Source organism: Aulonocara sp. 'chitande type north' Nkhata Bay, linkage group LG10, assembly GCF_057382095.1.
Source record: "Aulonocara sp. 'chitande type north' Nkhata Bay isolate Kocher_YH1m ecotype deep benthic linkage group LG10, A_spYH_male_GT1.1, whole genome shotgun sequence".
In the NCBI taxonomy this organism is placed as follows: Eukaryota; Metazoa; Chordata; class Actinopteri; order Cichliformes; family Cichlidae; genus Aulonocara; species Aulonocara sp. 'chitande type north' Nkhata Bay.
The window spans coordinates 32,887,970-32,913,783 of record NC_141353.1 but is presented as its reverse complement, the minus strand read 5'-3'; the positions used below and the strand labels follow the sequence as shown (position 1 = coordinate 32,913,783).

Below are 25,814 nucleotides of genomic sequence, written 5' to 3'. Positions count from 1 at the left end.
TGTCACCCTGAAGTATTTTTTCTCTCAATCTTTCTTGGTTTGCACCCTCTTTAAGTTGACTTCCTCTAGAGTTTAAAAGCTTTTCAGAACGTGGAGGTATTAGATTAGAGTGTAAAGTGGATTCTTTTGCCAATCGATAAGAGGTGTAACTGTACTGGGGCTTCCCAGATATTCAGACTTTCTAATGGGTTAAAGGCCCTGAACAGGCACACAGGTGTTCTCTGCTGCTCATTGGACATCTCAGGATGATGATGGGGTGTTTGTTGGTGGGAAATTAAATGATTAAAGTGTGTAAACTTAATATCTTGTATCAAAACTAGTAAGACGGATGGGGAGATGCAACAACCCACAATTGATTTTGCCATTAAGAGCAGCTTAACTTTAAATACTGAATCACCAGGTTTCTGATGTTTGTGTTTATTTATTTTTTTCAAGTCTTGTTGTTGTTGTAACTTTAAACTTTACAATTACAAAATATTTCCTTTTTTGGATGGGTTTACTGCTGAACCATCGGGCCGTGCCCCGCCCAACCCTAAAGGTGCCTCCACATAATAAGTGAAATTTCTTGTTGAAAACACTGGACATTGAAGGCTCTGGTTGCCTACATAATCCTCTAACCAATGAACTACCAGGTCATATGTCAGTGGGATTCTGTTCTCTCATTGGTCGTCATTTCAGTGACGACCAACAGTAATCTCAACTATTTTTTTGTTTTCTTTTTAAATAGCTAAATGTCATTTCCTTTCTATGGCCTCTGATCACCATGGCACTGTGGATCGCTACCAGTGTGGATGCAGCTATAAGAGAAACCCACCATATAATGTTACCTACCAGTCCAGTGCCAGGGTGTGGTGTTAGACTCAGTCTGCATGTCAGCTGCATTGCATAGCATTGCCTATATCTCCATATGGCACCACAAAATTATCTGGTTCAAAGTTGGACACACTGGTCACACTGTGGTCCATGCCTTTGGGAGGGGCAAAAATAAATTCACCAAATCACCCCAAATTTTTCCTACCGAACACCACAAAATAGTTTTGAATTCAGTGTAGTCTTGTGCTCTTATTGGCTCAACAATTTAATTATAAATTTATGCAGTTAATTATGAATTTGTTGGAGTGATTGTTTCAGATTTCACTGCTTTGTTTTCTATTATACTTAAACCCATAACAATATGTTAAATACTTAACTTCACAAGCTGGTAAAGGATGAATTCCTGAACCACAGTTTACAATCGGTACATAAAAGTACACGAAGACTTGATTTCTTGATGCTGCTATAAAAAATGAAAAACATCAGTCTGTTGCTGATGTTTGTCCTACTTCTGCGCGTTGGAAGTGCATCTTCCCTTAAATTACTAAAATTGCAAACGTCTGCTAATCAGTCAATTTCCAGTCTAAGAAGTCCCTGCATCATCAAAAATGCCAGAAAGTGAGCTTGCAGTAGATGCAAGGAGGCTTAATTGAAAATAAAGTGCTCATAATAGCAGCGTAGTCCTCCTCCTTTCTGCCCCCTTCCCCTCCCTCTCTTTTGTTTACCACCACCTTCCTTTTACATGTAATTGGGAGCACATTTTACATCAGGTCAGTCAGTTTGAGCGTTTGTTGCCTCCAATGTTTGGGCCTGGTTCCTGCTTCCACTTCTCCCGCTGGATGGACCTTTAATGAATTCACCTTCAGATTACCAGATCACACATATAACTGAAAGGACACTTATAAGCACTGGTCAGCGAGAAGTAAGTAACTTATTCGCATGATGACTTTAACTATGAGAAATAACATGAATTGTTATGAATTTTTGATTCCTGCGTAACTTCTCAGAGGAGTATATTTTGGGAGTGCTTTTTCCGTCACTCCCTAAAGTTAAAAAAAAGCTTTTCCAGGTATGATTTATGCAGGAGGTACATTTTAGGGGAGCAACTCCTGATTTTCGCAGAACTCTGTTTACCACTGAATTCTGCATCTGCATTTCTTTCCCCTTTCCTGTAAACCCACTTCTTACTCCGTGCTGTCATGATTTATGCAGTTGGAGTAATAAGACACCTGTTTCACTGCAGTTGGACTGTGTTCAGATTTTGAAAGAACGAGACAGCAGCTCTCACGCAGATTGAATTGAGGAGCTAAACGCATTTAACAGTTTATTTGGCGAGTGCGCGTAATAAATCCAGTGCTGTTGTTCAGCACGCACAGATCGAGTACAAAGTATCTGCAGGAAAAGATGGAGACAGACTTGTCAAGCTTATCTCACTTAGCATAAACTCCTTAGACAAATGCATCTGAATACATAACATAATGCACTTGTCTAAGGAATTGCTATCATGCTGTAATATATACTCACATCCTTTTGTCGCTTAAACTGATAACCCAGCTGGACTAAGGTGTTACTTAGTGTGCTTTTAGTAATCGCTGATTAACATTGATTCATATATTACACCGAACTTTCTTATCAGTAACATGTACATCCTACAAAACTAGTAAAAAGGTGGTGCGCAGTGTAAAATGTAAATGAATCCAGGAACTTTAATTTTAAAAATTGCACATTAAAGATACTCTAAAATGTTGCCTTGCAATTTATTTTGTTTAATATTTTCTGAATAGTGTTTGTTTAAGTTACAGTTCATCCTCTGGGTTGGTTTGCTCGTTAGACATAGGTATTATTATAGATGTAATAACATGTAATAACAATTTTTTACCAAATAAACAAAAACTAATGATACATTCTTTTACATTTTTATTTTATTTCAGTTTTCCAAGTATTTGAAAATCATTTGAATTTAAAAGTTTTCAAAAGTCTTATTTTTATTGTTATATCTGTGAGCTAAGATATTTTTTTTTTACATCTAGTTGTAGTTTTTAGTTTTAGGCAACTGTAATATCATTGGAATTAGGTTTTTCTGCATCTACTGCACTGTTTAAGAGCCATAATTGCGTGCATTTGCATGCATGGCAGGAGTAACCTGCACATCTGTGAAGGCACCAGATTCTCTGCGTGTTTGGCAAAAATCTAAAGCCATTCCCATTAAGTTGCGATAAAGTGACAGACCTGAATGAACCGATTATTCTTTGACGTTTAAAAGTTTCACATTTTCACACGTAGTGCTATAATGACCTTATAAATTCAGATTAACATGCCACCGTGTTGATACTCATAACTCTGACTGGGGTTTTTGGTTCTAACACCAAGAAATCCTGGATGTGTCAAATGTTTTTTGCAGTGCATCCCTCAGTTGTTTGCTGTGAATCACACAGTGTAAATAAGCAAGTAAATAAAGCAATTTAAATAAGACAAACACCAGTCACAGAGTTCTTTGAAGAAGTATTAATAAAATCAGCCCACACCAAAAGGAGAAATGGACAGGCATTTCACTCAGCTGTTCTTTTATTGATTTAAACAAACAAACTAAAAGCAGGTTCGCTAAAGAATAGTTGACATGAAACAGCAGTACACACAATCACCACTGACCACCACGGCAGTTGGCTTAGGTGGTCAGTCCCAATATTCTCAATCCCAAAATGTTTTTTCGCCACCACCACCCCACCCTCAGCTCTTCAAATCTCTTTCCCTAATTCAGCTTTAGCGCACAGCAGCACAGTGATCTGTTGTCTGGTTGGATCTTCAGCATCGTTCAACTGTCCTGAAGTTTGGCTTTTTGCACCTGTAGCTGTCGGGGACTTCAGCAGACTATCAGCATGGCTACCGTGGTGAATTGGCAATTTTTGCCAGGGCAGTATCTCAACCTGTGTAGGATCAGCTGAATTACTATTTCAAAGGAACCCTCAGCCTAACCCTGGAAAATGGAGGTGGAAAGATCGCAGTGAATCTGTCCCTAAATTTCTTATGATAACGTACTTTAGACTTCTGGTTAAAATGAATTTGAAGTGTAGGATTATAGATGTGTTGGATTAATTGTTGAGTGGTAATCTTAACTGCCCAACCGGTGAAAACAATCTTCATGTCCTCCTGTGTGAAAAACAGCAAAACCGTTCATCAGATTTAGTGTTAGATGATTAAATAAGGTTCTGGTCACTTTGACACTTTTATCCAGATGAGAGCGATCGTTTCCAGGATGGCAGTGCCTCCAAGCGTTAGGTAAGAGTGGTCACTGAGTTATTTACAGAGCATGAAATTGTCTGTTAACAAATCTCAACCCACTTTAACACTTATGGGACATTTTTTAAAAATAATTAACATCCAGTTAAACAGTTCTCCCCACCGACTTCATTAAGACGCCAATAAAAGGAATATCTTTTGAATGAACGGTGATTCCTCCTCACCCCACACAAAAGAGGATTTCACACCACCTCCTCCCACCACAACTCTTCATATTCGTGAAGCAGGTGTGAGGAAGCAGTTTAAGAACCTGAATGCTCGGAAAGCTCCCGGCCCAGACGGTGTGTCTCCTGCCACCCTCAGACACTGTGCAAACGAGCTGGCCCCAGTGTTTTCTGGCATTTTCAACTCCTCACTGCAGGCATGTCATGTGCCTGCCTGCTTCAAGTCCTCTACCATAATCCCTGTCCCCAAGAAACCTAGGATCACTGGACTAAATGACTACAGACCCGTGGCTCTGACATCTGTGGTCATGAAGTCTTTTGAGCGCCTAGTTCTCTCCCATCTCAGGACCCTCACGGCCCCCCTCCTGGACCCCCTGCAGTTTGCATATAGAGCCAACAGGTCTGTAGACGACGCCATCAACATGGCCCTACACTTCATCCTGCAGCATCTGGACTCCCCAGGAACCTACGCCAGGATCCTGTTTGTGGACTTCAGCTCTGCCTTCAACACCATCCTTCCAGACCATCTCCGAGGCAAGCTTTCCCAGATGAATGTGCCTGATCCCATCTGCCGGTGGATCACTGACTTCCTGACGGACAGGAAGCAGCATGTGAGGCTGGGAAAGAATGTCTCGGACTCCCGGACCATCAGCACCGGCTCCCCTCAGGGCTGTGTTCTTTCTCCCCTGCTCTTCTCCCTGTATACCAACTGCTGCACCTCCACCCACCAGTCTGTCAAGCTAATCAAGTTTGCAGATGACACCACCGTTATTGGACTCATCTCGGACGGGGATGAGTCTGCCTACAGGAGGGAGGTTGAACGTCTGGTGTCCTGGTGCAGCCACAACAACCTGGTGCTGAATGCCCAGAAGACAGTGGAGATTATTGTGGACTTCAGGAAGCACACAGCCCCACTCCCCCCCATCATCCTGACTGACACCCCCATCACCTCTGTGGACTCATTCCGCTTCCTGGGTACCACCATCACCCAGGACCTGAAGTGGGAGCCCACCATCACCTCCGTCATCAAGAAAGCCCAGCAGAGGATGTACTTCCTGAGGCAGCTGAAGAAATTCAACCTGCCAACACAGACGATGATGCAGTTCTACACTGCAATCATCGAGTCCATCCTCACCTCCTCCATCACCGTGTGGTACGCTGGAGCCACTATCAGGGACAAACAGAGACTGCAGCGTGTTGTGCCCTCTGCTGAGAAGGTGATTGGCTGCAGACTCCCATCTTTGCAGGACCTGTACACCTCCAGGACACTGGGGCGTGCAGCTCGGATCTCAGCTGACCCTTCTCACCCTGGACACAGTCTGTTTGACCTGCTCCCCTCAGGCAGGAGGCTCCGGTCCATTCGCACCAGAACCTCTCGCCATAAGAACAGTTTCTTCCCCTCTGCTGTTGGACACATGAACAATAACCATATGACTGTTCCCACCACTAACACATGACCCTACGCTGTGTCACTGCATCATTCTATGTTTGGCACTGATCACCACCTGCACTCATGTATATATCTTTCAACGTAGCACTCATAATTCTTATTCTCATGTATATATCTCATGTATATCTCATGCACATATCTTTCCACGTAGCACTTTTAATTCTTATCCCTACTTTTATTTTTTTCCATGTCTATTTAAGTGCTATTTATGACAGCATGTTTGCACTGAAGCACCGCAGCAATTTCCTAATGTTGTAAACCTGCTCAACATTTGGCAATAAACCCCATTCTGATTCTGATTCTGATTCTGATAAATTTCTCCAGCACAATTCCAAATAATCCTTCTCAAAACACACTGAAGCTGTTCTGATAGCTCAGTGCTTCATTAAGACACTTTATGCTGTCATATAATTTTCTGGACATTTTCCACCTTTCAAAGCGGTGTCAACATCAAAACTATTAGTTGAAATATAGTTTTTTTTTAAATACATAAAACTGCTTAGACTGCATAAAGATCACGTTAAAACAAAAATGTTTAAGGTATTTGATTCTTCAAATACCTGTTCACTTTTTTTACAACAGATTGTTACTTCACGTGGTTTCCCACACACCCTGAGCACAAGTTGGCTGCTTTTCCTGCAATCTGTGGCCCAACCCATCCCTAACCATGTCATTTGGGATTGCCAGCTCTCCAGCACTCTGCTTCTTGGTAAAATAGCTCTTCCAGAAACTCAAGTTGTGCACTGTTGAAGAATAATGTTCCCACAAAGCAATTTTTTTCTACAAACTTTGTGGGATGTTACATTCAGGAAATTGCTTTCAATGGCCTTGAGTTCTGAATAAATCAAGTGTCTTTAGCAAAGCGTCATGGGAGCCCATTTTGATCTTAAGTGGGCCTGAACATTGAAACTTTCTTTTCTTTATCAAGTTTAACTACGCATTTAATCCTTCAGATATCTTAATGTAAGACAAATAAGTGCAATGGTATGTCTCAGTTTTTCCACATAAAGAAATTCTGCTTGACTCAATGAAAGAAATCTGTCATCATGACTCTCTGAGCTTAAATTGTAAGCAATACATCTGTAGTTCTGGTTGGTATAGTGTGGTAATGCCCAGGGTAGTGGTCTGTATCAGTATCAGTAGCAATGGCTGTAAAACCTGTAAAAATACAGTAAAACGTCCAAAATAAATGCCCTCCTTAATGTTTTCCTAAGAATGGGCCAGTGGCCCAGACTGGAGTCTTTCCGGGTCGATTCTGATGAACGCACAAGACTTAATTGACATTAAGTGACATGTTGAAGTGAGCAAAAATGTGCTTGTTTAGCATGTAGTTAATACACATGTGGACCTTACAAAAGACTCCAGCTAATGGAAAACTGTTCCAGGGTAAGGCACTGTGAAGATTTATTTATTGTTTTTGTGTTTCCATGGGTGCTTTTTGTGTCTTGATATCTTCAGTATTGTTCTGTAAAAAAATTACAAAAACATAAAGGAAATAAAGTCGAATGAGTAGATCTCTCCAAGCCTTTGATGAGTACTCTCTAAATCTGGGAAGATGGCAAAGTGAAAAGCTGAAACAGAGGCAAACAAAACTTTCTGCAGATGTATTCAAATTTAAACGGAACCTATTATGCTTTGCTGGAACTTTCTGTCATTAATAATAATAATAATAATAATATTTCAGAGACAGAAGCTCATAATGAACATGCTCAGTTTTTCAAACTACAAGGTGCAAGTAAGCACTCCAACATTTTTTCCCCATCTCTATGCATATGATGTCAGTGAGAATGGTTATCATCCCTAATATAGTCATCTTAGCCACACCTATCTGTCACTTAAGCCTTCTGTTTGCGAGGGGCAGCCAATCAGAAGAAAGTTAGCCACTGTCCAAACTGGTAAGCTGAGGAGCTACACCAAGGCCCGGTATTAGTAAATCATCCAAAGCTACTCTTTCAGATACCAAGAATAAAAGTATAGAGCTGGAAATGAGTGTAATAAATCACCTATAACACCCATCTTCCTGATTTGGGGCGATGTATAATATAACTCCAGGACTCATAAATCTGCAACAGCAATGTGTTGAGCTGAATGTTACTCTGGATGTCTGAAAGTTCACTTAGTTTTCTTAGAAAGAAACCATATCCCCAACCCTGTAAACACACACACAGAGGGAACAGCAGCAGTTCTTGCTTGTGAGGAAGACAGGTTATTGAGGGTTGGGTGAAGGGTGGCTGAGCTGGCTTCCCGCTGCAGAGTTTGCAGAGTAACACCAATCAGATGGCAATAAATCTTAAACATTGATCCCACAGAGATACAGAGGTAGCTTTGCAAAACGTGGGATTTCAGCAGAGGTTCTTCTGTAACATGCTCATGCACAGGAGAAACGTTAAAATGACAAAATAAAGCAAACGATCGAAACTGCATCATGTGCATGCGGCACGTCTGAAATCTTTAAAAAAGACACTGAACAAGCTGAGTCTAGCTTCACCACCATCTCCGCCTTCTCTCTCTCTCTGTCTCACTTCAGTTCACTCCCTCACTATCTATATAAAGTCAGTTTGACTGAGTATCTTCTGCTGCGTGTGCACTCAGCACCAGCCATCATTCTCACACACACTCACTCTCACACACACAAACTCCCAGTATGCAGCTGCTCGAACTCCTGGAACGCTTTGCATGAGGTGGCCGTTTCTCTGGAATCTTATGATCCTACATATTGAGGTAAGCACACAGGGGCCGGTCAGTACCATGAATCTTATGGACCCAGAGGGACTCTAAGTGGTAATAAAATGGTATCACTGTGGATGGATAAAGCTTAGCTGCTGCAGAAGCACTGCTGGGACTTAATGCACAGGATAGAACAACTTCCTTCTGTCAGCTGGTCCATGATCAGTCTGTGCTGTAGTCTTATATATGTTTACGTTGAATAACTGCTTTGCTGTGATCAGTGTTTAGATGTTCTTTGGAGTAGTGTAGATAAGTATGTTCTTTAAAGAACTACAGTTACACGGTTACTCACATGCACCTTTGGATATTTGTTCTATTTTACTGACTGTTTTACAAATCTATGAGATTGTATATACAAACCAAATATTTAAGGTAATTTTATGCTGTTAAAGGATGTGCTTCATAAATACTCCTGATTGGAATGCATTTAATTCAGTAAATGGACTGCCCCCTTGTGTAGTCCTAGCAGCTGTAAAAGTCTTCGGAGCCCAAGTGCTTTTTGCAGTCATAGTGTGACAATTTATTGCTCTAATTTTGGATCCAATCCAGCGGACCTGCTGACTACAGCACCACAGTCAACGAACTTCAGAGGATGAGAGCTTCTTTTGTTTTCCTTTTCTGGCTTACAGACCAGTAATGCAAAATGAATAGCAAGTGGCAGACTTATCAAATCCCAGTGAAAATACTACCTTCTTAAATAATTTCCTAAACTTCCCAGAAAGTGTCTGACATATCTGTTGGTTTTTTAGTTCCACCGCTGTTCCACACCAGCACTGTAACTTTTGATCAATATCACCTAAAGGGAATAAACCAAATCATAATTCTCTAACTTTCCATCCAGTGCTGGAAACCCCCCTTTTTTGGGGGTCATCACTAACTAAAGGCTTCTGTTATACATATGTGTACAGATGATGTATGAAACAACAACAACTGCACTGCCACACCTCAGGGCTTTGTTTCTTTGTCATTGATCCTTGGCGCTGACAGCTATTTTTTTTTAAAGGAAGTGAGCCCTTTGCTCCTCTTTACTCATTTGAAACTAACTGCTGAATTACACATAAAAATCTGTCTGTGGTCCCGTGTAGTGTCCCCTCCTTCAGAGTGTGAGGGGGACGGGCTCCCCAGTGGTTACGGCTCTAGGGACTCCATCCTCAGAGCCAGCACAGAGAGGGACTGGAAAAGACGAAAACGGGGGCAACTAGGGCGGCTTATCAGGTGAGCACCACTGTTATGATCGCATCTGTTTTAGCTATTCATGACATGGATCGCTTATCTTTTATAGATACTCATGCAACATCTGTTCAGTTAAAGGCAGGTCACAGAGCAGGCTTTATGTGCTGGATGTTGCATTCAATGTGTGTCAGCAGAGTGGTGATGACTGAGTCCATTTAATGCCTGCTGTGGACCTAATAGTCTGGCTGCTGCAGGCGTGTGGGCAGCCTGGGCTGCTGTCAGGCTCCGTAGTCAGTGTGTAACCAGTCTACTTGTGTGGTTGCTGATATTTCAGCTGCAGCAACTCCAGTGCTGAGGCTGGCAGAGAGAAGCAGCAGCCAACGTTTGGACTGAGTGGAGGTGCAGCCATGCGCTGCTCCACCCTGCTCGCCATCTTGACGGGGGTTCTTCTTTACTTGGTGCTGGGAGCTGTGGTGTTCCGTGCCCTGGAGGCTCCGCAGGAGGAGGGCGTGCACATGAAGCTGCAGGACACACGCCGGGACTTCCTGCTGAACTTCTCCTGTGTCGACTCAGACAAGCTGGAGGTTCTTATAGAGGTACAGAGAGGAGCCATTCACTATCTGGCTTTTATTTCAAAAATGTAAAAATTGTTTCTGTTTCTCTTTTACAATCTCCATCAGGTACAGCGTCATATTGATTGCTACGATACAATACTAAACAATAAGACACGAAACGATACGATACGATACTACATGACACGATATTACCTGATATGATACTGCAACTAACTAAATCGAACAGCATTGTAGCAGCCCTTGGCATCAAGAACGACAGAAGAGTCTCTAACGGGTGCAGCCATTTATTTCCTCACCACACACGGCTCATTCTCTGGACGTTGAGCACCGTGAAAACTATAAAATAAGAAAAAATTGATACCCGTACAGTACCCTTTGAACTATAACAATGAGCTTAAGTTAATTCAGGCAAGTTCAAACAAGTAATTCTGAGATATACAGTCACAGATTAAATAAAACAAAAGGGGTTACTTCAAACAGCATCAAGGGATTACACAGTTCAGTTAAATAAAATATAACAACAGATCATCTCTCATCACATACCTCAGTCCGCTTGCCAAGGGTGCAAAACTCCGGTAAACACTTAAACACTTCGGCCCGTTTCTCATGGGGTGCTGCTAGCTTGCATGACACACATGTCTAGCTAAAAAATAGCACATGGATGTAAGTAACGTAAATAAAGAATAAAAGGGTTTTCAGATAGCTCACAATACAAACGCAGCAACATACCTTACATTAGAAACACACTTATCATACTTATCAAAGTATTATCGTAACTTACATGGACTTTGTACAACTTATTCCTGCCGCGACAGACTGCTCTATACGCGTTACGGGGCATGCCTCTGATCACATCTGTCCTTAGTGCGACTGCGCATACAGTTCCGACAACCCCCGCAAGGATGACTTATGGTACAGATCAGCGGTTCATTACACTCCCACCAATCATGCTATGATTTACAAACTAGCTAATCATACATGATTTGAACAACAACAAAATGAGACCACTTCAACCAATATACAGGTGTACAAACATCATAGAGCAGGTGCCACCTGGACTGTTACATTGTTTATGTCAGTATGTCAGTTCCTCTCAGATAATAACATGGTTGTTATTATTCTCTTTCAACAAGAACCACCAGTTTTTGAATAGGCCGCTCGATGATGGGGGGCTTGAAAGCACGGTCCTGTTTCTTGGTCTGACTTTGGACTCCTACTTGAACTTTGACCCGACGGACTAAACCATCATCGCCTTCGATAGTTTCAATGATACGCCCCAGTTGCCACTGACACCTTGGTAACATATCTTCCTTGATGATAACAATGTCATTCACTTTTAGATTACGGCGGGTTTTGTGCCACTTCTGTCTTGTGGAGACATTCATGAGGTATTCTCTTTTCCACCTACCCCAGAACTGCTCAGTTAAGTATTGTACTCTACGCCACCTCTTCGCTGCATACAAGTCTTCTCTCACAAATTTCCCAGGTGGTGGTAGAGCAACTTTGGACTTCATCAGTATAAGATGGTTCGGAGTAAGAGGTTCAGGTGCCTTTGGGTCACAGATACTGCCCACAGTCAAGGGGCGGCTATTTACAATAGCCATGGCCTCATAAAACAAAGTTCTAAGAGAGGCATCGTCTAGTCTTCCTGCACACTGAGCAGTAGTGGCATTTAGCACATTACGAATGGTCCTAATTTGGCGTTCCCAGATGCCACCAGCATGACTTGCAGAAGGAGCATTGAAAACAAACTCACACTGTTTGTCTGCCAGGAAAGCCTCCAGTGCCTGCATGTCACATTGTTTGAGAGCCTCTCTGAACTCATTTTTGGCTCCTACAAAGTTTGTGCCTTGGTCACAGCGGAGTTGGCAAACAGCTCCTCTGAGGCTGATGAAGCATCTAAGGGCATTGATGAATGCATCTGTTGATAGGTCTTCTAGCATCTCGATATGAACAGCACGTGAAGACAGGCATGTAAAGATAAGCCCATACCTTTTGTACTCCTTACGGCCCCGCTTGATGGAAAATGGACCAAAGCAATCCATACCAGAGTACGAGAAAGGAGCGGAGGCTTCAGTCCTTTCTTTCGGGAGCTCTGCCATGCGTTGCTCCTCGGTGGGGCGCCGAAGTTTTCGACATTGCACACATTTATGTATTAACTTGGCAACTGCTTTGCTTCCCCCAAGCACCCAAAACCCATTTGCTCTGAGTTCTGCTAGGGTTTGACTGCGACCCTGATGACAGATGGTGGCATGGTAATGAGACAGTATTAGTCTTGTAATGTGACTTTCCTTTGGAAGGATAACCGGGTGTTTTAGTTCTCGACTGAGCGTTGCCTTTGTCAGTCTTCCACCTACACGAAGAAGTCCTTCATCTAAGATGGGATCAAGACAACTTAGGGGGCTAGAGCATGGAAGAGAGTTGCCCTTCTGAAGTGTCTTTATGTCTTGCAAAAAGGCTTGTCGCTGAACCAGACTGATTACTAGTTCACAAGCTTTTCTCCTTTCCTCTACCGTCACAATGCTACTGACACGATCTGACTTCATGCCTAGTCTCTTAATTCTTGCAACTACTCTGATGAGCGTTGTCCAGCTGGAAAAGCGGCTTAGACGGTTCAGAATGTCATTTTGCTCATTGGCATGGGTGGCAAAGGTTTTCACCGATTTAACTTCAGGGTCACAGACTAGCAAATCTGGTGAAAAATGTAGTGTTGGGTGTATCTCAGGTTTCCATAGAAATTTAGGACCCGATAACCAGTTCGTTGACAGAATGTCCCCTGCACATAGACCTCTCGAAGCGTGGTCAGCTGGGTTTTCTGCCGTATCCACATAGTGCCACTGAGCAGGGTTTGTGGTTTCTCGGATTAGCTGAACACGATTTGCGACAAACACATGGAATCGCCGTGCCTCATTGCTGATGTAGGCCAATACAACTTGGGAATCAGTCCAAAAGAATTCCTCATCAATCTGCATGCCGAGCTCTGTTTTTAACATGACGCTTAGCCTTGCGGAGATTACTGCAGCCGAAAGCTCCAGCCTTGGGATGCTCATGAGCTTTGTTGGTGCGACTCTTGCTTTGGCTAACACAAGGCTACAGTGTACTTCATCCTTTCCATTCTTGTATCTGAGGTAGGAACATGCACCATAACCTATGTTACTGGCATCTGAAAAGTGATGCAGTTCCACCCTCACTATGTTGCCAAAGTCTGGAGGATGGTAGCATCTGGGTATCGCTATTTCCTTTAGCCTGTGTAGATCCCTTTTCCATTGCTCCCACCGTGCATGTAGGCTATCGGGAAGCTGATCATCCCAACCTACGCCCATGCGACACAGCTCCTGGAGAATACATTTACCACTCAGGATAAAGGGAGCTACAAGACCCAGAGGGTCGTAGAGGGAGGAGACAGCGGACAGGAGACAGCGGACAGGATACCACGACGAGTTGAGGGTTGGTCCCTTTTGTCAATGTTGAAGCTGAAGGTGTCACTTTCTATTGACCACTGAATGCCAAGTACGTGACCCTCCGCTGTTGAATCCAGGCTAAGGTTGAGAGGTCCGGTGGTTACTGCCCTTTCTGAAGGCGCAACACCACATAGCGCCTCCACCTTGTTCGAGTTAAATTTGTGCAAGTGTAAACCTCCAGTCTTACACAGCTGCTGTGCATTGATAATCAGGTCTGTAGCTTCTGTGACTGATGGGACGCTAGTCAGTCCATCATCAACGTAAAAGTTCTTTTTAATGAAAGCAGCAGTCGAAGGATAATCGGCTTCGCATTGCTGTGCAAGATATTTAAGGCCGAAATTGGCACACCCTGGAGAGGAACCAGCACCGAAAAGGTGCACCGCCATTCTATACTCTTGGGGTTCTGTTTCCAGCTGACCGCCCTTCCACCATAGGAACCTCAGGTAGTTCCGCATGTTGGGTGGAACATAGAACTGATGGAACATTTTTTCAATGTCGCAGGTGATGGCTACTGCTTCCCTCCTAAAGCGGCAGAGAACTCCTACTAGAGAGTTTATCAGATCAGGGCCAGTCAATAAGGTGTCATTCAGAGAGATGCCCAGAAACTTGGCTGAACAGTCGAAGACCACCCTAAGTTTATCTGGTTTCCTAGGATGGTACACCCCATGATGTGGGATGTACCAAATTGTCTCTCCCTCATGTGCTGGGGGGGCTGGTTCTGCAACACCTTTGCTGATGGTTTCCTCCATGAATGCTGTGTAATGGTCATGGTACTGCCTGTTGGACCTTAACTTCCTCTTGAGGTGTTGCAAACGAGCTTCAGCCAGTCGCTTGTTGTTTGGCAGCATAGGTGGAGAGCTGCCCTTGAAAGGAAGTGGCATCTCATAGTGTCCATCCTTCCTTTTTGTGATTGTGCTGCTGAGGAGTTTTACAAAATGAACATCATCTTGAGAAACATATTTATCTTGATAGTTTCTTTCGCTGAAATCCATTTCTAGGACCTTCAACACATCATTGACCGGAGGCAATGGCATTTCCTTTACTGCCACTCTGTGTACAAAGCTTTGATGTTCCTTTCTATCAAGATATGGATTTGCTGATCCTATGATGCTCCAGCCAAGCACGGTTCTTTGAGCAAATGGATGGTTTTCTGACCCTACAATGACTTCTAGAGGGGCCAGTGCTGATGGGCAATCATAGCCAATCAGCAATCCCACTTCACAGTCTTGAAGTGGCTGCAGCTTGTTTGCCAGTTGCCTCAGATGTGGCCACTGAAGTGCGGTGTCCTTTGTAGGAATGTGAGACTTATCGACTGGGATGAAATCCCTTGTATATGCCTGGCGTAGCTGAACATGCGACTCACTATGGAGCCCACGAACTTGCAATCCACAAGCCACTTTGCTAGCTATGACTGTGTCTACTGCTGTCATTGTACTGAGCCTTAATTGCACTGGCTGAGTCTTCACATTTAGTGCAGAGACCAGATCTCCCAAGATGAAAGTTGAATCGCTCTGTGTGTCGAGCAGAGCATATGTGAGAATCTCACTGTGGGGGTCTTCTGCCAATGACACAAAAACTGGAACAATGCTAGACGTAGCTGAGGAGTATCTTGTCAATGTGTGTGACATGACATTGCGGACTTCCTTTGTCTCATTTCCTGCAGATGGTGAATCACTGTTTAACATTTCACTGGCTCCCTCAATTCTCTCTATGTGCAAGCAAGTTGGATGATTTCGACCACATATAGTGCATGTGTGCCTTCTTTTGCATTCTTTACTAGTGTGACCCTTTCTTAAACAGCCAAAGCAAAGACGGTTTTCACGAATGAAAGCTCTCTTTTCATCAGGAAGCCTTGTGGCAAAGGTTGGGCACTTGGCGACACCGTGTGTTTCATCGTTGCAGACGAAGCATGGTGGTCTTGGCTTTGAAATTAAGGTCCCTGGTTTACCTGCAGAGTGCTTAGCTTGAGCATTGGTGCTGAGTGCCTTGGTTCTCTTAGGAAGCCTTTCATCTGTAACTTTAGTGGTTAATAAGAAGGGAGAAGCAATGGGGTTGCAGGCTATTCTAGCTTCCCTTTGTAGAAATCTGGTGAAATGAGCAAATGGTGGATACTCTTGACATCTGTCTAGTTCATCCACAACAACACGACCCCATCTGCGTACCAGCCATTCGGGCAGTTTTTTGAGAAGTTTATGATTTTCTTCACAATCATTTAGAATTGCCAGCCCTTTAACATGAGGGATGGCCTCGGCACAACTTTGAAGGAAATCTGAAAACTCTCTGAGGGCTACTGGGTCATTGGGAGCTATTTTTGGCCATTTCATCAGTTTATCCCTGAAAGCCTTTTGGACGACAAATGAACTTCCATACCTCTCCTGAAGAATCTCCCAGGCACCCTGATATGCATCTTCTGAGTTTCGATAGAAGAATCCTTCGACCGCCTTCCGTGCCTCACCAGCAAGATAACTTTTCAAGTACAACATTTTTTCGCCTGCGGGGAGGGGTTTGTGGCCAATCAATGCCATAAAGGATATCTTCCAGTCTATAAACTTTAAAGGGTTACCAGTGAACACTGTGGGTTCAGGTGCAGGCAGACGGTTGGAGACGAACAAGCTTGCAAGCTCCTGTGTTAAGCTGACCTCCTGTTGCCTTTGCAAAATCTCAGGTGGTGCACACTGAGGTCGAAATGATTCAGCCTGTGGATTCAATGGATTCTGAGATTCAATGATTTGGCTATCAAGTTGTGATTTGTCATCTGCTTCATACTTAAGGCTTTCCAATCCATCGTAGTTGTTGTAAGCTCTCACTCTGGCTGCTGCTACTTTTACCTCATTTTCTGCCTGTAGCTGTTGCAGTTTAGTTCTCTCTTCCTCTAGCTTTGCTGTCATTTCTGCAATCATTTGTGCTTCCTTGATTTTCCACTCATGCTCTAAGCTACTCAACTTGGCTTGCTGTTCATGTATTCGTTGCATTGCCTTCGCCTGTTCTAGTTTAGCTGCAAGGTCAGCTTCGGCATCCACACGTTTGCTAGAAGTCGTAGATGTGGCTCCAGAGTATGAATCTGAGCCCTTTGAATGCTCTGAAATAACTGTTTCTGTTTCAGTTTTCCCAAAAACAGATCCATACTCCTCCTTACTTAATATCATCCTTACACGCTCCTTCTCGAGCCTGTCATTAAAAGTCTTATCTATATCTTCTAGTCATTTACTAATGAGATCACAAATTTCTGTTGTTAGGGCAACACACGCATCCATTTTCTTGACAACATCTGGAGTAGAAGTATGATTACGTCGGATAGGCTCATACAGTTCATGCATTAATGCTTCTTTAGCCTTAATGTCCGTTTGTGTTCTAACAAGGTCTTCGTTTGAGCAGAAACCTTTCAGCCTTGTTCTAACTCCTCTTGCTAACTCCTTCCAGGACTCATATGCCTTGCTAAATGACCTTTCATTTTTCTTGGCCTCCTGTTCATGCATCTCCTGCCCCTTTTCTGTTAGTCTTCGCTCTCTGGAGCTGGACCTGGCCTCTTGTGCCTCTGTAGATTTGTCTATTTCTTCAACAGGGGACAACATTATTATTAATTTTATTTTTGGCTTGTTGCACCTGCCCTTTTAAGTGTATATATCTTAACTCAAATGGGTTGAGTGGTGGTTTCAAACTTATTAACACTCAACTTAGATATTTACACCTTTAACCTCACAGACTGGCAACAAAACCAAAATAATACTGATGATGCCCTCAAATCAGACAATTTGCCACTTAAGTTTTTACAGAAGTACAACTGATAGCATAAAGCCCAGATTCAGTCTTAGACATTCTGATGCAAGAAATGTGGGATATTCAGCATCACAACTTTACATGCTACTGTGTTAAATACAGAAGAGGTCTTTCTTTCTTGCATTACTTTAGACTGCCATGTTGAAGATCATTTGCTCATACAGCTTACAAGATGAAGGTGTGCATGACATTGTATTTATAATGTCCTTATTTTGAGTCCTTTACTGATCCAGTAGTCTCTAGATGATGCGATACACTCCTTTACTCACAGTTCGACGAAAGAATAAGATGAGTGTAGATGGCTGCAAGGCAGCGATGAGTTTTCACTGTAGCAGCCCTTGGCATCAAGAACGACAGAAGAGTCTCTAACGGGTGCAGCCATTTATTTCCTCACCACACACGGCTCATTCTCTGGACGTTGAGCACCGTGAAAACTATAAAATAAGAAAAAATTGATACCCGTACAGTACCCTTTGAACTATAACAATGAGCTTAAGTTAATTCAGGCAAGTTCAAACAAGTAATTCTGAGATATACAGTCACAGATTAAATAAAACAAAAGGGGTTACTTCAAACAGCATCAAGGGATTACACAGTTCAGTTAAATAAAATATAACAACAGATCATCTCTCATCACATACCTCAGTCCGCTTGCCAAGGGTGCAAAACTCCGGTAAACACTTAAACACTTCGGCCCGTTTCTCATGGGGTGCTGCTAGCTTGCATGACACACATGTCTAGCTAAAAAATAGCACATGGATGTAAGTAACGTAAATAAAGAATAAAAGGGTTTTCAGATAGCTCACAATACAAACGCAGCAACATACCTTACATTAGAAACACACTTATCATACTTATCAAAGTATTATCGTAACTTACATGGACTTTGTACAACTTATTCCTGCCGCGACAGACTGCTCTATACACGTTACGGGGCATGCCTCTGATCACATCTGGGTCATTCTTACTATTGGGTGCCATTTGAGTCCTAATGACATAATATGGTATATTTAGTGTAAAACTTGTCTAATGCTTATTTCTAAACCATTTTCTTGTATGTTTAACCCCCCTCTACCATAGAACACATTGATATATACACAGGATAAATACATTAAAAGTAAATTACTTTTATTTTAGCACAAGTCACTAAAGTACTATGTCCCCAGTCATGCTTGCTCGACTTCAGTTACAAATATAACTTAAAAAAAAAATAAAAATCTAGATTTTTCATCATTTCTGGATTGGCTTATTTCTAATGTTCCTCATCAAATGTTCTTTTTTATTATTAATGCATGTTTAATACTTAAAATCTTTAAAAAATGTTGTGTCCCTGAATCAACTGTCACCCCTGTTACTCTGATAAGGATTCCATAGAACACATCACCTGATTATTCTTTTAGTCACATGACACTCCCGGATGTAACATATTTTGGAGGGAAAACTTTCAAGAAGAAGACGAGTAAGTACCACTCTTTAATCAACCCTTTTTTCAATGTTTTAGCAAGATTTTGTAATGTGGCAAAGCATAACACGTCCAACCTGTTACGCTTATTAATAGTGGAAACAATTTTTTTTTTGTAATTTTTATAATATGGCTAATAAACATGTTAAAAATGGTTCTTAGTGGTCACCATGTACTAGCTTGTTGTTCATCATACTAGTAGTAATGGCTAAGTTTAGCATAAAATCTCCCCCCTGTTACCGTCACCCCTGTTATTGCTATGCACTGTAACATGAAATTTCCTTGCAGATTTTAAAAAGGGACATTGTAGCTTTTAGAAAATGTAAATATTACTATAACTGTGTATTCAAAACAGTTATTAATAGAAAATTGAATGTCCTGTAACAGGGTGGACATTTGGCACGTCATGGGTAAAGACTTTGATTTTAAAAAATATTATAATATAATATCCTTAGCTGGACCAATACATTTTTCTTATAGGTTGAAAATCCCTCTTTTAGATGAAATGTTAAAATAATTCAAAATTTTGTATTTTTTGATGAAGAGTGATCACACTGAAATGGCACCGAATAGTAGGAATGACTCATCTGTCCTTAGTGCGACTGCGCATACAGTTCCGACAACCCCCGCAAGGATGACTTATGGTACAGATCAGCGGTTCATTACAAGCATACAGCAAACTTTGAGTTACTGAAACTACACATTTTGCATTCAAAAAGTGACTCTAGCTTTGCCCAGTGCTGCTTTCTGTTAATCATATATTAACAAACTCCAAACAAGTGTCATGATGACCTCTGATGCCGACTGCCTCTCTAGCTAAAAATACACTTTTGCTGAGTGCGTGACACATACCTGCTTCATGTTTTATACGCACTGGCTGAGTTTGTGGATCCTTAGGATGATCATTCAGATGTGTAACGTGTTCAGTGGAGCTTTGCTGGTGACACAGTGCAGCGGCACAGCACGACGACTATGAGCCAGATAACAGGTGTGGTCAGAGCAGCTATGCAAGGTTCCTTTCATAAGTGTAACTGCGTGACAGCTGATCCACAGATGGGTTGAGCGTTGGCAACCTAGTTGTGATCCTGAGACGCTTGTCCTCACTCTAGAATGAACATTGTAAATTACTGTTTACGCTTTCAAAGCGATCTACGCATGAACTCGGCGACATTTGGGAAAAGGTTAAAGGGATCAAAGGACACTGAAGCACGCAAGCAGGTCTTGTTGTATTTTGTGTTTATTTAGAGGAAGCACATGAGCGATTAGGTGTCTTTTTTTTAAATATCCAAATGAATAGGTGAGCACAGTAAGAAGTCCAAGCTGAAACACTTTCTTGTTTCTCTACTTGTAAAAAGAGCATTTGACAATTTGCTTGATTAAAATCATGTAGATACTAATATATTGTGCTTTTAAAAAAATGCACTCATAATATGCAGCCAGTGATGTGATGATAGCGTCCGTTTGGTTCCATCAGAAAAAGAAAGAAAGGATTGGGATGGTTTGGGTGAACTTTGCACCTCAGTGCACTTATAGAAGTGGGGACACAATGCACTTAATGTCGGCTTACACGAAAACTGCTATTGAGCCACTGTGGATCATGTGTCACCGAACTGATGTTACATTCAGATGTTTCATCTTCTAGTTGCAGTTTCCTCCTCAAGCATCTGTCACATAGCACACCATACTTTATCAAAGATCATGCTATATTTTCTACCAGCAGATATTGATGTGGTTGATCATGTGACATTTATTTTATTGAAGAATTTATTAAACAAAAGTATCATTGCCTTGATGTAGGCATGTTGTGTAATTGTCTAATGTTATTTTTGGACACTGAAAGAATTTTCCGGAGGTCTTCAATTCAGGCAAAATTTGTGCAGCTACTTTCTGATTCGTCACTGTAAATGTTTATCTGAAAACCTTAGGGAGCTCTTCAGATCTTGGCAAGATGACACCACCGTACCAGATAGAGCAGCAGACTCGAGATGTCAGATTTAAATAAGAGCTTCAGCTGTCCCTCCGTATAGACGTTCTTATCACTGCCAACCCCAGATTCTAAATTTATGGATTTGAAAGGCTAATAAATAATGAGGTGTGCTTGGTGAACTTTCTCCACGTGACTTTTTTTCACATGGTCTGGCTATCAGTGCAGGGTCTCCTTTTGTATATCAGTATAAGCTGAGCTTAGATAAGCGAAATTACAACTTTTACAGCTGCCAGTTTGTACGCTGAAATTAAATAAATATAAGAATATAGATAAATATTAAATCTTTCAAGCAATTCATGAAGTCAGTGTGACAACATCCCCTGGCTCAATTTCCTTCTTTATAAAGTTTTGCTGGCTATCTAAACAATCATGTGACATTGACAAATGATTGTCAATAATAAGCAGATTAATTAATACTTCTATATCACATACATTTGATAGCATGTAAAGTATGAACACCATTGTGTTTTCATAGTTGCTGTTTGCATGTATGTTGTGTATTTCACTACATCTGTGAGGGAATTGTGTCATGAAAACCTGAACCTCTCACTTATGGTTAGCATTCCCAGGACGTTTCTTGAACACAGTTACTAAGGATTATATTTCTGGCTCCAAATCATCCCTTTCTGCGGTACACAGAGTACACAGGCTGAGACTGAGGTGCGCATGACTAACCTCATAATTTGCCTCTCGCTTTTAATGTAACTTGAGGAGTAAAAGTAACCTAATTATCGTATGCTAAACCCTCTGGACACAAAACCTCACTGCAGTGTCTTCCTGTATCCACTAGAATGCAGGTAAATTCATGCAAAGTCAGAGCTCACTGATACCCGAACAGTTACAGCACATATCTTGTAATTACAGTGTCACTGATTTGATTCCTACTTCAAACCTACTCTTTTAGTCAGTTGTCACTGCACAAATAGAATTTGAAAGGGTGAGAAGTTCAGTCAGTTTCTGCTAATCTGTTGGGACAGACGTACTTGGCAGTAGACATTTCTACAATCTTCAATCTAAACTTTTAATTGATTGGTTTTAATGATTTCTGCAGAGGCCAAGTTAATTCATAACCTCATCATGCTTAGGTTTATGTTCCGATAATTTAATCAGGGAATTTGATTCTGTGCTGTAAGCGGTTCGATATGCCCGGGACAGAATGGAGCCGTCACAGCTGCTCATCGCCGCTAACTTCCTGCTTTTGATCATGACAGTGCATTTTGTACCCCGTAGCAGGGATGGGTTCATTCATTCGTGTGTTTGTTAATGCCTCTTTTCCAGTGAAACATTAATTATTGGAGTGTTTCATCAACTAAGTACTAACCTTCCCCCCACTGTCCCTTCCCAGGAGGTGGTGGAGGCCACTGGAGCAGGTGTGGATCCCATAGGCAACGCTACATTTGTCAGCAAATGGGATCTGGCCAGTGCCTTTTTTTTCTCAGGGACCATTATCACAACCATCGGTTGGTGTCCAGCTAAAAGTCCTTGTTCATTAAATTTAATTGCATGATGGGACTCATTAATTACATCTGAAGTCTTTAAACAACTGCTCTTCTACCTCTGATCCCACATGTGCAGGTTTTGGAAACATTTCTCCCAAAACAGAAGGAGGGCAGCTGTTCTGCATCTTCTATGCCCTGGTGGGAATCCCAATGTTTGGTATCCTGCTCGCTGGAGTGGGAGACCATCTGGGTACTGGGCTGAGGAAAACTGTGGCCAAGATAGAGAAGCTCTTCCTGGTCAGAGCTTCAAAAAATATTTAAAATGTCTTCTTTACTGCCACTGTAAACATACTTATCCATAGATTTTATAAATAATAGATGGATCTAACATTTGGGTCTGAAGAGTGAAGCCAATGCCTTACATCATCTAAAGCCTACACCTGTATTTGAAAAGAAGAAATTGGTCTCAATTGCATAGAAGCGTTTGGTTCCCTTCATCCAAAACATTTATGGCCTCAGTTGATGGTATCAAGTCTTCTCAGACATAACAAGATTTTTATTTTGTATATTTGGGGTCCAATCAGTGTCAGAAATGTGATAAAATAGGATAAGATTCAGAGTCGGCATAGCTTGGCAGGCTGGTTTCTCAGTCAGACCCAAACCTCGTTCATGACGTCTGGTTTCAAAACGCTAAAGAGGAGATGGCGAAAAGACTGAACTCAAGGCTTAAAAAATGACTTCACAAAGAAATGAGTGACATCACGTCACCACGTCCATCTTTTATATACAGGCTATATATTCATGGAACTAATTGGTTATCCTTTTCTGACAGAAATGGCGAGTTAGTCCCACCATCGTGCGTGTGATCTCAGCTGTCCTGTCCATCCTGTTGGGTTGCGTGCTCTTTGTTGCGCTGCCAATCTTCATTTTTCAAGAGGTGGAGGAGTGGACCCTGCTGGAATCAGCCTACTTCGTGGTTATCACCTTGACCACAGTGGGGTTTGGAGACTATGTTGCAGGTATATAATCAACCACCCACGCTGGTTTGCAGTGGTGCACACAGAATAGGAAAGTGGAAATGGAAAAAGGCCATCTGTCTCAGTATTATTTTAGTTCAAGCGGTGGCCCTTTATCATTCTAGCCAGTTACAAGAAATGGCTTTGGTCTCTGTTGATAGTTCCATTCTTTATAAGAGCTTGAAGGGAGGTGATCCCCACCACCCCCTCACCCCCACCCAATCCATGTGTTTTGATACTGTCAAAGTTTTTAAATGGCTCCTTCTGCTTGTTCTGACATATTTGATTATTATAAAACTTTATTACTGATAAGCTGACATTTGAAACTTTGATGCTTTTATAGGCGGACTTTATTTCAGTACCGGATAATCAGCTGTGCTATTTATTCGAGAGCAGTTCGTCATGTAAATTGCGCAATAATATGTAACTAAGGCTTTCGACAGCTGGAGGAACAAAACACCAAAAAATACAGCATGAGAGAGGCGGCAGTAGGGATAGGCTCCAGCCCCCTCCATGACCCTAAACTAGATAAGTGGGTGGGTGGATCTGGTGTCAGGTTTTTCTTCAGACAGTCAGTGCTCACCCTTACTTTATGCAGAGAGGACAGGTTTATTTCACCCCTGAGGTCACATCAGACCACCAGTATCTCCCCAATAATTAGTCTGCAGGATTTTTTTGTGCTTGTTTTTGTTTTTATTTTTATTAAGATGAGATCCTTTCCACTCTCCACACCCTGTGCACCACCACGGATGCCCATAGCCTGCCACTAGTGTACATCCTGCTTTATTAGGCTCTATAAAAGTGATGCAGCTGAAACACAATCATAGCTTCCAGATCAGTATAGCTTATATCATTTACTTTTTCATACTTTTCTTTTTCGTTGAAGGTATTGATCTGTTGATAAGTAGGAGCTATGACTTAATTAGTCATCCATAAATATAGCTGTCAGTCGTGGTGCATTAAGTTCACTTAGCGCGGACAATGTCGTAAATTATTTATGATGATTTTCTTCACAGATGAATTATTGATTAGCTAGTCTGCTATCTTAACAGTTTATTTACTCCATGGAAATGGATGGCTTCATGGGCGGATGTGTGAATGCGCTGGCCCCTTTTTACCTCCTGCTTCTGTATAATGTGTCTTTGTGTCAAAGGGGATTCAGGAAAGGAAGGCAGCGACCACTGGTACAAACCCTTGGTGTGGTTCTGGATCTTGTTGGGGCTTGCATACTTTGCATCTATCCTCACAATGATTGGTAACTGGCTCCGGGTTCTTTCAAAGAAGACCAGGGCTGAGGTACTCCTGTTCTTTTATGCCTGTTTTATCACCTGCTGTCTCCACTACTTCCTCTCCATCACCTCTGCTTTCATCCTTTTCCTTTCAGATGGAGGAGTTGCGAGCCCACGCCACTGACTGGACTCAGAACATCCAAAATATGTCGGTGGACTTTCGCATGCCAGGAAAAATCGATGACCCCTTTAAACGGCGTAGGAGAAAGCGCCGCCACGGCCCTCGAAGCCATGGTCACAGTGTATCAGCTAACGGGGTGCCTGAGGGGCAAGAAGAGCAGCGTGAGAGTCAGGAAGAGTCTGGGTCATATTCGTCTTCATCATCGTCCTCCTCTAATGAGTCAGGGTCTGGATCGGAGACAGATTCTCAGGCCACTCAGACGGAGCGAGTCCCAGAAGAAAAGCCTGCAGAACCCAAACAGGAGGAGGCTCCTCCTGACCCCCACCTGTCCCAGCCTCTGGACTACTTTGGTGAAAACCTTGCATTTATTGACGAGTCCTCGGATACTCAGAGCGGCAAACTACATTTGGATCCCCTGCTAAATCCAACAAAGCCCAATCCCCGTCAGCCAAAAAGGAGACGCCACAGAAGGCCAGTTCCTCAGAGGAACCACAAAAACAACAGCCCCAACAGCACTAACAAGAAGGAACCCAATAGAAACCCCAGATCCGTTCCAGATTTGCCACCCAAGCCCTGTGAATGATAGCAAATGTATTGAGTCTCGTTTGACAGAGGAGTTTTAATTGTAGAATATATAGTGCCTGCATACAGACATTCAAGATAAAAACAAGATGTCGAAGCCTTAGCCACGTGTGGTTTTGCATTTAATGTTCTTAGCATGTGAGTGTTTATGCCTCCCTTAAAGGTGATGAAGAGATTTTCATGCCAGTGTTCCCTTTACTTGCTGAGGAGTTACTGCTCTCTAGTGGGCCAGGACTGAAGTGCAGTACGACTCTGTGAACAATCTTTATAGTAGTCACGATAAACTTTATACACCAGTGTGCTGAAGAGAGGCTTCTCTGATCTGTGACAGTAACTACTGAATCCCTCCAACAAATAAACAGGTACTCGAGATCCTCTTGTACATTTTTGGTATGTATTGAAATCTTTTTTAAATCCTGTAAACTGCATTATATTTAGATTTTCATGACCAAATGCATTGAATTCTATTGCACTACATACA

The 25,814-nt window shown here is 42.2% G+C and overlaps 1 protein-coding gene across 1 annotated transcript; it reads left to right on the top strand.

The window, feature by feature from the left end:
* The first annotated feature begins 8,319 nt into the window (after positions 1 to 8,319).
* kcnk4b (potassium channel, subfamily K, member 4b) lies at positions 8,320 to 25,814 on the top strand. Its single transcript, XM_086309580.1, has 8 exons — positions 8,320 to 8,445; positions 9,537 to 9,666; positions 9,959 to 10,220; positions 22,232 to 22,346; positions 22,462 to 22,622; positions 23,158 to 23,344; positions 24,495 to 24,637; positions 24,726 to 25,814. The coding sequence occupies exons 3-8, from the start codon at positions 10,032 to 10,034 to the stop codon at positions 25,332 to 25,334; spliced, it is 1,404 nt and encodes a 467-aa protein (XP_086165706.1). The 5' UTR covers positions 8,320 to 8,445; positions 9,537 to 9,666; positions 9,959 to 10,031; the 3' UTR covers positions 25,335 to 25,814.